This window comes from Perognathus longimembris, unplaced genomic scaffold (assembly GCF_023159225.1).
Source record: "Perognathus longimembris pacificus isolate PPM17 unplaced genomic scaffold, ASM2315922v1 HiC_scaffold_5662, whole genome shotgun sequence".
NCBI lineage: Eukaryota > Metazoa > Chordata > Mammalia > Rodentia > Heteromyidae > Perognathus > Perognathus longimembris.
This window is the reverse complement of record NW_025961114.1, coordinates 213,098-224,746: the sequence shown is the minus strand read 5'-3', so window position 1 is coordinate 224,746 and position 11,649 is coordinate 213,098. Positions and strand designations below refer to the sequence as shown.

General features: G+C 59.4%; 1 protein-coding gene across 1 annotated transcript; it reads left to right on the top strand.

Annotated features, from left to right (window-relative positions):
- The first annotated feature begins 395 nt into the window (after positions 1-395).
- Positions 396-9,986, top strand: LOC125345426 (cytoplasmic FMR1-interacting protein 2-like). Its single transcript, XM_048337593.1, has 9 exons — positions 396-409; positions 1,062-1,158; positions 2,010-2,138; positions 2,984-3,088; positions 4,751-4,842; positions 6,404-6,521; positions 8,480-8,599; positions 9,166-9,339; positions 9,981-9,986. The coding sequence occupies exons 1-9, from the start codon at positions 396-398 to the stop codon at positions 9,984-9,986; spliced, it is 855 nt and encodes a 284-aa protein (XP_048193550.1).
- The last annotated feature ends 1,663 nt before the right edge of the window (positions 9,987-11,649 follow it).

Genomic DNA, 11,649 nt, shown 5'->3' with positions numbered 1-11,649 from the left:
TCTGGGCAGGGGGTTAAGTGTATTCCTATAATTCTGACATTCAGGAGGCTGAGGCAGCCAGACGAGCTCAAAGCCAACTGGAGCTACATAGTGACACTCTGTCTCAAAAAACAAAAAAAGAGGAGAAGCTGGGTTCTAATGGCTCACACAACTCTAGCGAATTCAGAGGCTAAGATCAGGAGGATCCCAGTTCAAGGGTGGTCTGAGCAGAAAAGTTCAAGCGACTCCTTCTCAGTGACTGCTGAGGCCGGTGGGGTAGCATAGTTACAACAGGAAGTTCAATGCAGTTTTACAAGTCAAGACAAGAAGCCAAACACAGGTGACATACCCAGGGAAATACCCAGGCAGGAAACGAGACCTAATCTCAAAAATCACAGCAAAACTAGGCTGGAGGTATGGCTATTCAATGGTAAGAATGCCTGCTTTGCAAGCACAAGGCCTGCGTTCAAATCCAAGTACCATATACAAAGGGAGGGATAACAGTCTCTCCTTTTCCTGGGATCCAAATAAGATATATATCTGTGAGACAGGAATAGGACTGGTAAGTTCTAAGTGAGGGAAGGGCAATGTGACAGCAGACGCAAGTCTGTTTTCTTTTGTGGGGAAAGACCAGGAAAACTCCTCAGCCAAGTGGTCACAATTTGACCAGAAAGTAATAAGGCTCAAAAAGAAGTTAGTAACAAGTACTTCAACAGGAAATTACACCGCCAAGGAAACAGAAACCTAAGTTCGATTCTTACTATTAAATAGGTAAGTTAACAATCACATATTTATAGATTTTCATTTCTCTCACCAAAAAATGTTTTAATTCCTGTCAGCAGGAAAAAGTAGACAGAAACTGAGAAAGGATTCCACAAGTTCTCCCCAAAAAGCAGGAAAACAAATTAGGTAGAAAGAAAAGCCAATATAGCAAATCTCCCCTTGCCCTGAGCCGCCCTGACCTTCCTCACGCACCGCCGCCGGGGCGCAGGGGTCACCTAGGCCGGGTTCAGACCGACGCCCAGTGTTGGGTGTTGGGCTCTGAGTTCCCTGCCCTCCCCCCCCACCCCCCCGCATTTCAGGGCAGCCCAGTTCCTGAGGAAGATGGCCGACCCCCAGTCCATCCAGGAATCGCAGAACCTCTCCATGTTCCTGGCCAACCACAACCGCATCACCCAGGTGAGGGCACACGGGCCCGGCCAGCTCCTCCGCCCTCCCGCCCTCCCTCCCTCCCGGCCCCAGGCCCCCTGCCCTGGCCCTGTAGAGCGTGAGTCCAAGCAGGACAACCTCGTGGCCCACCGTGACGCCACAGGCAACCTCGGGGCCTCGGCCCCCCCATCTGGCTCTGCGGGTCTGAGAATCGGCCTCGTATCCGGCAGGCTGCGTGAGGCTGACCAGCCCCGCGGTTCAGGAAACCGGGGTGTGCTCCGGCACCCCTTTCCCGGGCCCCGCCCGCACGGCCGCCCCTGGCCTGTTTTGCCCCGCCCAGCTCGATCCGCCCTGTGTCACCTCACCTCAGGCAGGCACCCTCAGGTCTACCTGCGCACCCCCAAACCAACGGGCGGGGAGGGGGCGTCCTGCAAGTTCTGGGGCTCTGAGGGCCCGGACCCCTGACCCACAGGGCTCGGGAAGGGCGGCGGGGGGCACCTCAGACCCTGCCCCCCCCCCAGGAGCTGTGTCTGCCCTGTGGGGCTGTGGCAGGGTGGAGACCCCAGCCGCCTCTGCTCCCCACACGGCCCGGCCTGAGGAGACCTAGAGGAGATGGGGAGCACGTGTGCATCCTCCCAGCGGGGCGAGTGCCGCCCTGCGTCCTCCATCGCAACCAGGGCTGGGTGTGCAAAGGCCCAGGGGGGACCGACCAGGGGCCTGACGGGCGGGTGGGTGGCGCGGGCTGGCGTGCGGGCTCCGGTTCCCCCGGGGGGACACAGCCGTGGGTACCCTGGGCTGGCTGGCTGTGCCCAGCCCTGGGCGTGGGTGCGAGCGGGGGGGATGCCGGGCCCGTCTCACCGGAGGGTGGCGCTGTGGTCCAGTGTCTCCACCAGCAGCTGGAGGTGATCCCGGGCTACGAGGAGCTGCTGGCCGACATCGTGAACATCTGCGTGGATTACTACGAGAACAAGATGTACCTGACGCCCAGCGAGAAGCACATGCTGCTCAAGGTGGGCGGGGGGGGGGGTCCCTGCCACGTCCTCCTCACCCCCTCCCCCCTCCTCCCCCCTCCCTCCTCCTCCTCCCTCCTCTCCCTCCTCCTCCTCCCTCCTCCCCTTCCTTCTGGTCTCCTTCACCTCTACGGCTCCTGGTAGTGAGTTCCTATCCCAGCAGGGGGCGCCAAGCCCTAAACAAAAAGGTCCCCATGCTGGTCCTGCAGAGCAAGATGCTCCCGGGCCAAACAGGAAGTGATCCTTACAGCTTCCTGTCCGCGCCCCTCAAGTGTCCCCCGAGAAACAGAGGCACGTGGGGACGTGACATTCCCACGTCCCCATAGTGGGCCGGACCCTCCACACTTGAGCTCTGCGTTTAAAAAAAAAAATGTTTTAGAAAAACGAGTTCTCTTTCAGTGGATAACTAAAGGGACTGAAGTGTTAAGAATTGTCACACACACACACTCACACTTCTCAGGCATCTTGGGGCTTCCTCTCAAGGACCTAGATGGGCACATTTGGCGCACAGACCCTGCGCTGGGTCTGTCGAGTGACCGTCGCTGAGGCTCAGCTGTGTGACTTGGCCAGGCTCTGGAACCTCTGTGTGTCTCGGCTTCCCGTCTGTAGAATGGGGCTCTTGCTTTGAACTTGACTCACAAGAGACGATGCTTGTTCTAAAGTCATTGGCCCAGTGATTAGGGCTCTGGAAATGGGCACCATAGTGATGTGCTAAACTTCCAGTTGGAAGGAGCCTGGCATTTCCTGTCCTTATTTGAGGATGCATAGAATGTGTCGGGGGGAGGGAGGGGGTTCACAGCCCCATGGCGATGACGGCATCTGCTCTCTGCCCCGTCCTGCCCTAGGTGATGGGCTTCGGCCTCTATCTGATGGATGGGAACGTCAGCAACATTTACAAGCTGGATGCCAAGAAGAGAATCAACCTTAGCAAAATCGACAAGTTCTTCAAGGTCAGCCACTAGCCGGGGCCATGGACAGGCCGGCCCGGTCACACCCAGGACCCCTTTGGGGAAATTGTGGGCTTTGTCAGGTGGACAGGCACTCTCAAGACAGGAAGGGGAGGGGAGAGGAGAGGAGGGGAGGGGAAAGAAGAGGAAAAGAGAGGAGGGGAGAGCTGAGATGAGAGAAGGGGGGAGGGGAGAGGAAGGAAGAGGAGAGGGGAAGGAAGGGGGAGGGCAGGAGAGGAAAGGAAAAAGGAGGGGAGGAGAGGAAGAGAGGGGAGGGGAAGAGAGGAAGAGGAAAGAGAGAAGGAGAGGGGGTGGAGGGGAAGGATAGGAAGGGGAGGGGAGAGGAGGGGTGTATCGGAGCTGCCCTAGGCAGAGGGGGTATCACCGGCCCACGAAGGCCTCGGCACGCAGCTGGATTCTGCTGGGCGTCTAACTGCCGCTCCCGCCTTTCCCGCTCTCCCTGGCCGGAAGTCCTTGCCCACCTCCAGGGAACCGTGCGCTAGTGCCCGGTAGAAACCAGAGCTCTTGGGAGGAGGGCCAAGGACTGGATTAGAACTCAAATCCCAGGTGGCAAAAGCCCCTCACGGGCACACACACACACACCATCAGCTTCGGCGCCCCCAGATCTGGCCTCCTCACCCCAGATCGTTAGAGAAGAAGAAGAAGAAGAAGAAGAAGAAGAAGAAGAAGAAGAAGAAGAAGAAGAAGAAGAAGAAGAAGAAGCTCAAGCAAACCTTGGAGGGTTGTACACGGTGCGGGCTTGGTTTGGCACGGAGATCTGGGGTGCAAAGGCACTGGAGGCCAGGAGGCCGAGCCTGGGCCTCGCTACAGCTCTGAGTCACCGGGCGAGCAGCCGTGGGGCGCGGCGTGGCGTGGCCGGGCTGTTCTTCAAGACAGAACATTGCCATTTCTCCAGCCTGCACTGGGGGGGGGGGACTCCCCACAGACAGGGCCAGGCTTCCCGGGGGCCCAGTGGTCCGGGGGCTTTGGGCAAAGCTCTAGATCTCCCTGGAGCTCAGTTTCCCCAGTACTCCCCAGATTTAGCAGGATTCTGCGGTGTGAGCCCAGAGATCTAATCCTGCTTCTGGCCAGAAAGCGTGTGTAAGGATCCGCGGCTGATGCCAGGGGGTTCGCAGCATCACCGCAAAGTCCCAGGGCTCCTGAGCGGGTGTGGATAGCGGGTGTTGGGGGGGGTCAGGTTCTAGTGCTGGAGAGGCCGAGGGTGAACACCGGCGCCTCCCTCCTCACCTCGGCTTGCTCCGCCCTGTCTTTCCTTTGTCAGTCTTGGGGCTTGAACTCCGGGCCTGGGGGCCCTGTCCCTGAGCTCCTTTTGCTCATGGCTAGCCATCTGCCACTTGAGCCACAGCTCCACTTCCGGCTCTTTCTGAGACGTGTGGTAGCGATGAGCGTCTCCCAGGCTTTCCTGCCCCAGCTGGCTCTGAACCGGGATCCTCCGATCTCAGCCTCCTGGGTCGCTAGGATGTCGGGTGCGAGCCGCCCGCTGCCCAGCGAGGGGCTTCGGGGTTCAGGCTCGGGCTGCTTAGATGAGCGAGGCGGGCTGGAGCCGGGGGAAGGACTTGGCCGGGGGTCCTGTGGGGGTCCCCCCCACCCCCCACCCCCCCGGCCTGCGGGCGCGTCTCACCGCCGCCTTCGCTTCTCTTGCAGCAGCTGCAGGTGGTGCCTCTGTTCGGGGACATGCAGATCGAGCTGGCCAGATACATTAAGACCAGCGCTCACTACGAGGAGAACAAATCCAAGTGAGTGCGTGCCGTAATGTCTCTCGGCGTCCTCGACAGTGCCCAGCCCTGGGCCGGGGGCCGGGGGGCCGCTTCAGCCCCCCCCCTCCTCCCCAGAGCCCCGGCACCGCCACCGGCTCGGCGGCGACCAGCCCCAGGCGCTCCGACTCCTTTGCCCGCTGCCGTCCACCCGGCTCTAAAGGGCTCGGAGCACTGGCCACGCCCCTCGGCCCGCTCAGCGCCCGGGGGCGCCCTGGAGGGGGGCATCGGAGAGAGAGACGCCCTCCCCCGGCTCAGGTTGCGTGGCCACGCAGTAAGTAGGGGGTAGCGCGTGGGTGGGGGCGTCGCCGGGCACCGGGGCCCCAGTGCCCGCCGGCCGGGGCGGCTCCATCGGGCCTCGGGTGGAGGAAGCCCGGCCCCGCCCCGCCCCCCGACACGAGCGGCCGTGGCTCACGCCCGTCATCCCAGCCACTCGGGACGCTGCGATCTGAGGAGGGCGGTTCAAAGCCAGCCCAGGCAGGAACGCGCGTGAGACTCGTTATCTCCAGTCCGTCTCAGGAAAACCCACAAGCGGCGCCGTGGCTCCGCCGGTGGAACACCAGCTCCGAGCACAAAAGCGCGGGCACGGTGCCCAGGCCCCGAGTTCAAGCCCCAGAACCAGCACAAGCAAAGGAACTAAAGACACTCGCAGGGGGTCTCGGCCCCCCCCCCAGCCCGGAGCCCTGCCGCTGGGACCCCAGGACAGGGGGGGCTGGCGGCCTGTGGAGGAGCCGGGACCCCCTCCCGCCCTCTCCCTGCCTGGCTACCGGGCCACCTGCAGCCAGGCCCGGAGACGCGGGTTCGAGTGTGCCCATCCCTACAGAAGTAGCGTGCAAGTGCAAAGAAGTCCCTGGCGGCTCTGCCCCTCGGTGCCGAGCGCTGGGCTCTCCCCCGCTCCCTGTCGGGGCCCGGACCCCAGCACTGGGCGGAGGAAGGGGAGCGAGGGGCCCCTTGTCCCCCCACCCCCACCCCGCCCTTCTGCTGCTCAGCCTGGCTTTCCTAGTGGCATCTTCCCGCGGGGAAGGGGGAGGACGGGGGAGGGGGGCGGGCAGGAGGCGCCCACCTGGGCTCCTTGCTCCAGTGCCAGCTCTTCCCACCTCTAGAAAGTACGACGCGGGCACACGCGCACACGCGCACGCACGCACACGCGCGCCCCTCGGCTCTGTGTGGAACGGGCGCGTTGTAGCTGGGCGTCCATCTGACGGAGCGGGGGCGGGGCGGACGCCAGGCGGCCCCACGAGGGCCAGGCAGGAGGAGTGGGGAGGGAAACTGAGGCACAGCCTCTTCGTTAGTGGCGGGAAGAGAAGGGGAGGGGGGAGAGGGCACGGGCTGTGTGTGTGTGTGTGTGTGTGTGTCTCGCAGACGCTGGTGCCCGGGCTGGCCTTCAGCTGCCATCCTCACTCTTGGCCCCCGAGCAGCCGGGTTACAGGTGCGAGCCGAGCCCTCCTTGGAAGTCTTTTGGGCAAGCGCTTGCTGGGGTGGCCGCCCACCTCCCCCCTCGGAGAGGGGTTCCCCCCCCCCAATGCTGCGGCCTCCCCCCCAGGTGGACCTGCACCCAAAGCAGCATCAGCCCCCAGTACAACATCTGCGAGCAGATGGTGCAGATCCGGGACGACCACATCCGCTTCATCTCCGAGCTGGCCCGCTACAGCAACAGCGAGGTGAGCAGGGCGCTGGGGGGGGGGGGGGGCGGGGGGGGGGCCGGGGCCTGGTCACTGGCACACGGTGAGCTGGGGGACACCGTCCTGTCCCCACCCGCGTGTCCAGGGAAACCGCTTTGAATGCGCACGGTCTGCACGCGTGCGTGCGTGTGCGTGTGTGTGTGTGTATCCTGGGGCTTGAACTCAGTGCCTGGGACGTTTCACTGATTAATGGGAGATAAGAGTCTCATAGCCCCCCCCCCCTTTTTTATTGGTCTGGGCTGGCTTTGAACCAGGATCCTCAGATTCTCATCTATCCATCCATCCATCCATCTATCTATGGAAACAAGATCAGTCCGCAAACCTAAGAGATAAGGTAGCTCTGCAAAAGGAGAAGCTGGCCCTGCCCAGCCGCCTGGAGTTTGGGCGCTCAGGCCTGCTGGGCTTCTGGCTCTTCTCTTGATCTGTTGATGGATAAACAGGCCCCTCCTCAGCCCCCTGACTGCGGAGGCCCCCCTCCCCCCCGCGCTCACTGCTGCCACCCTGTGGCCAGCGGCGGGCATTTCTGTCTGATCATAGAGCAAGCAAGGTACAGACCTTGAAATGGGGTCGGCCCGACAGATGCGGGCAGGGTGGAGGTCAAACCAGGGGCCCACACCTACTGCTAGCCTGCCTGCGTGCTTCCCTGCCCACCTCCTTCCCTTTCCTTTATCCTCTTCCCCCCTCCCTCCCTCCTCTCTCTCTTCTTTCCTCCTCTCTTCCTCCCTTCCTTTCCAGGGATCAAGCCCCAGGTCCCCCCTCCCCTCACTCGAGTGAAGCCCCCAGACCCAAGCATTCAGCTTTCTTAGCAAGTGTGTCCATCCGCCATACAGCCCTGATCGCTTTGACCTGGCAAGCCGGGGCCGGCTGCTTCCTAGTGAGGGCTAGCGGATGTAGGGAGCGCCTTCAGAAGCCCCGTCCTCCTGTCCCGGCGGGAGTTCTGATCCTGCAACGGTTCCCAACTGGACACGGGCGAGCCCCCAAGCATTCGGCAGGGAGGAAGCGGGCTGAGCTCCCACGAGCCCCAGGTGGCTGTGCTCACCCCCGTGGATACTAGCCTTGCCTCCGTGTGCACTTAGACCCTTGACTGTAAACGAAATAACACATACAATACACATTGTAGTGTGTTTAATAAGCAGCACGAGCAATAATGTGTCACCATGCATATTTAAATGTATGCCACATGTTGCTTATATAGAATTCTGTGCTGCAATGTGCGTTGAATAGGATGTGTAACAAATCACGCACATATTTGACTTACTGCACGCGCAGAGCTGCTGTAACTACCGCGTGGGAGAAGTTCAGCTAACATGCAGTGTAACCCCGTCCCTGCGCGTGGGCGCCATTGTGTATGGTGAACTCACCGCTCAGCAGCACAAACACGGGCCCGGTGCGCCAGCCCATGGGCGCGGGGCGTTTCTGCGCGGGAGGAGGGCTGAGAGTCTCACCCGGTCTGTAAAGACTGACAGATCCCAGCGAGCATCGCGAGGGACGACCGCCTGCCACGTGGGGGCCACGTCCGTGGCCGTGTTTCATTGCGGCATATTCCACAAGCCAAAAGAGGTTTGTGTGACATCCACCGTCGTGGCTTGCGATGGGCATTTGCTAGGAAGGAGAACCAAGACACGGGATTCGCTGGATCGCCACATTTGCCGCTGGTGCACCGGTGGCTCACGCCCGCAATCCTAGCGACCCAGGAGGCTGAGACCGGAGGATCTCAGTTCGAAGCCAGCCCAGGCAGGAAAGTCTGCCAGCCTCTCATCTGCGGTGCACCACCAAAAAAAAAAAAAGCCAGAAGTGAAGCTGTGGGTCCAGGGGTAGAGCACGAGCCTTGAGCACCACATAAAGAATAAAGCCCGGACACGGTGCCCGGGCCCTGCTGAGGTCAGGCGTCGCGCGTGCAGTTGGCGAAGGCTGAGGGTCTCTGCCCTGCTTCCCAGGTGGTGACCGGCTCGGGGCTGACAAGCCAGAAGTCGGACGAGGAGTACCAGGAGCTCTTTGACCTGGCGCTGCGGGGCCTGCAGCTCCTATCCAAGTGGAGTGCCCACGTCATGGAGGTGGTAGGTGGAGGCCCGGGTCATGGAGGTAGAGGTTGGGGTCCTTTTCCCTTTTGCCCATGGCTGGTGCTCTACCCCCAGGGGCCACGCCTCCAGCCCAGGTTTTTGCTGGCTCATTGGTGCTTCTGCTCTCGACGTCCAGCGTTCCTTACAAATAAGATTGTGTGGTGTGTGGTCTTTCGTACCTGGCTTCTTCCTTTTCTCTTTCTGTCAGTCGTGGGGCTTGAACTCAGGGACTAGGCGCTGTCCCTGCGCTCTTTTGCTCATGGCGCTCTACCACTTGGAGCCACCGCACCACTTCTGGTTTTCTGGTGGTTCACCGGAGATAAGAGGCTCACGGACTTTCTTGCCCGGGCTGGCTTTGAACCACCATCCTCAGGTCTCAGCCTCCTGAGTCACCAGGATGACAGGTGTGAGCCACCGGTGCCTGGCTACCTGGCTTCTTGTAGTTCCCTCAGTCAAGGTTCAGGACCTTTTCCTTTTGGGGGGCTGGTAATATTCCACGGTACGGGGTTTGTCTCGCACCTGGCACCGACAGGCTCCCTTGGTGGTTCCCCCCTCTCGTCTAGTACTCTTGGAAGCTGGTTCACCCCACAGACAAGTTCTGCAACAAGGACTGCCCGGGCACGGCGGAGGAATACGAGAGAGCCACGCGCTACAACTACACCAGTGAGGAGAAGTTCGCCTTCGTGGAGGTAGGCGCCGACCCGGCCCCGAACCCTGGCCACAGGCCACGGCCCTCGGTGCTCCGCCCACCGCGACGGCATTGTCCCCTGTCCATCAAGCGTCATCTCTTTTGGTCAAAAGCCGTCACTCAAGCCGGGCGCCGGTGGCTCCCGCCTGTCCTCTAAGCTACTGAGGAGGCTGAGATCTGAGGATCACAGTTCAAAACCAGTCCTGCCCAGGAAAGTCCCTGAGACTCCTACCTCCAATGAAACACCAGTAAAGCCAGAAGTGGAGCTGTGGCTCAAGTAGTAGAGCAAAAAACAAAACAAAAAGCTCAGGGACCGTGCCCAGGATCTGAGTTCAAACCTCAGGACACACACACACACACACACACACACACACACACACACACACACACACAGAGTTGTTATTCAGAAACAATTAGAGATTCATCTGGTCCTCAAAAACCCAATAGATGTTATTTACTCTACTGGAAAAATGGGCTGAAAGAAAACCATCAGCAAAAAGAAACACCGAGTAGCTAAAGCAGATCTGAACTCCTCAGGCAAAGACACATTTGCCACCCCTTCTCCTCTGGCTTTGTGCTGGTTCGCTGGGAGATTCGTGGCTCGGTGAGAGGTTCGTGGACTTCCCTGCCCGGCTGGACATTGAACTGTGATCCTCCAGACTTCCGCTTTCTGAGTCTCTGGGACTACAGGCATGAGCCACCGGCGCCTGGCACCCAATCTTCCTATTCCTTGACACAAGCAGTTGCACGTATTTATGGGGTCCACCCAGTGCATAATAATAAGATAGTGATAAGATGCTAAGACGGGGCGCATGGAACACTTGTGGCCTCTTGGGTGTATTGGAGTCCTCTCAAGTAGCGCTTTTTTTTTTTTTTTGCCAGTCCTGGGGCTTGAACTCAGGGCCTGAGCACTGTCCCTGGCTTCTTTTTGCTCAAGGCTAGCACTCTGCCACTTGAGCCACAGCGCCATTTCTGGCCGTTTTCTGTATATGTGGTTCTGGGGAATCGAACCCAGGGCTTCAAGTATACGAGGCAAGCACTCTTGCCACTAGGCCATATCCCCAGCCCCCAAGTAGCGCTTTTGAAGTGATGCAGTGTTGTTGTTGGTGGTGGTGTTGGTGGTGATGGTGGTGGTGATAGTGGTAGTGGTGGTGGTGGTGATGATGGTTGTGGTGGTGTTGATGGTGGTGGTGGTGATGGTATTGATTGTGATGGTGGTGATGATGATGGTGAGGGTGGTGGTGGTGATGATGGTGTTGATGGTGATGGTGGTGAATATGGTAGTGGTGGTGATGGTGATGGTGATGGTGATGTTGGTGATGATGGTGGTGGTGGTGGTGATGATGGTGTTGATGGTGGTGTTGGGGGTGGTGGTGATGGTGGAAATGGTGGTGGTGGTGATAGTGGTGATGATGATGGTGGTGGTGATAGTGGTAGTGGTGGTGATGATGGTGGTGGTGATAGTGGTGTGATGATGGTGGTGATGATGGTGATGGTGGTGATGGTGGTAGTGATGGTGATGGTGGTGGTGGTGATAGTGATGGTGGTGGTGATGGTGGTGGTGGTGATGATGGTGTTGCTGGTGATGGTGGTGATGGTGGTGGTGTGGTGGTGATAGTGATAGTGGTGGTGATGTTGGTGATGGTATTGATTGTGATGGTGGTAATGGTATTGATTGTGATGGTGGTGATGGTGATGATGGTGATGGTGGTGGTGGTGATGATGGTGATGGTGGTGGTGGTGATGATGGTGGTGATGGTGGTGATGATGATGGTGGTGATGGTGGTGGTGATGGTGATGGTGGTGATGGTGGTGGTGGTGGTGATGGTGGTGGTGGTGATGGTGGTGGTGGTGATGGTGATGGTGTTGATGGTGATGGTGGTGGTGATGATGACGGTGGTGGTGGTGATGATGGTGTTGATGGTGGTGATGGTGGTGGTGGTGGTGATGATGATGGTGGTAATGGTGGTGGTGGTGGTGATGGTGGTGGTGGTGGTGATGATGGTGATGGTGGTGATGGTGGTGGTGGAGGAGGTGGTGGTATTGATGGAGATGATGGTGATGGTGATGGTGGTGGTGGTGATGGTGTTGATGGTGATGGGGTGATGGTAGTGGTGATAGTGGTAGTGGTGTTGATGGTGGTGGTGGTGGTGATGGTGGTGATGGTGATGTTGGTGATGATGGTGGTGGTGGTGATGATGGTGTTGATGGTGGTGTTGGGGGTGGTGGTGATGGTGGTGGTGGTGATGATGGTGTTGCTGGTGATGGTGGTGATGGTGGTGGTGTGGTGGTGATAGTGATAGTGGTGGTGATGTTGGTGATGGTATTGATTGTGATGGTGGTAATGGTATTGATTGTG

Bases quoted from the DNA above. Each gene is read 5' to 3' on its own strand.
- LOC125345426 (XM_048337593.1), top strand. The intron at 2,139-2,983 runs GTGGGCGGGGGG...GTCCTGCCCTAG, and splicing joins AGAAGCACATGCTGCTCAAG to GTGATGGGCTTCGGCCTCTA. The intron at 3,089-4,750 runs GTCAGCCACTAG...CTTCTCTTGCAG, and splicing joins AAATCGACAAGTTCTTCAAG to CAGCTGCAGGTGGTGCCTCT.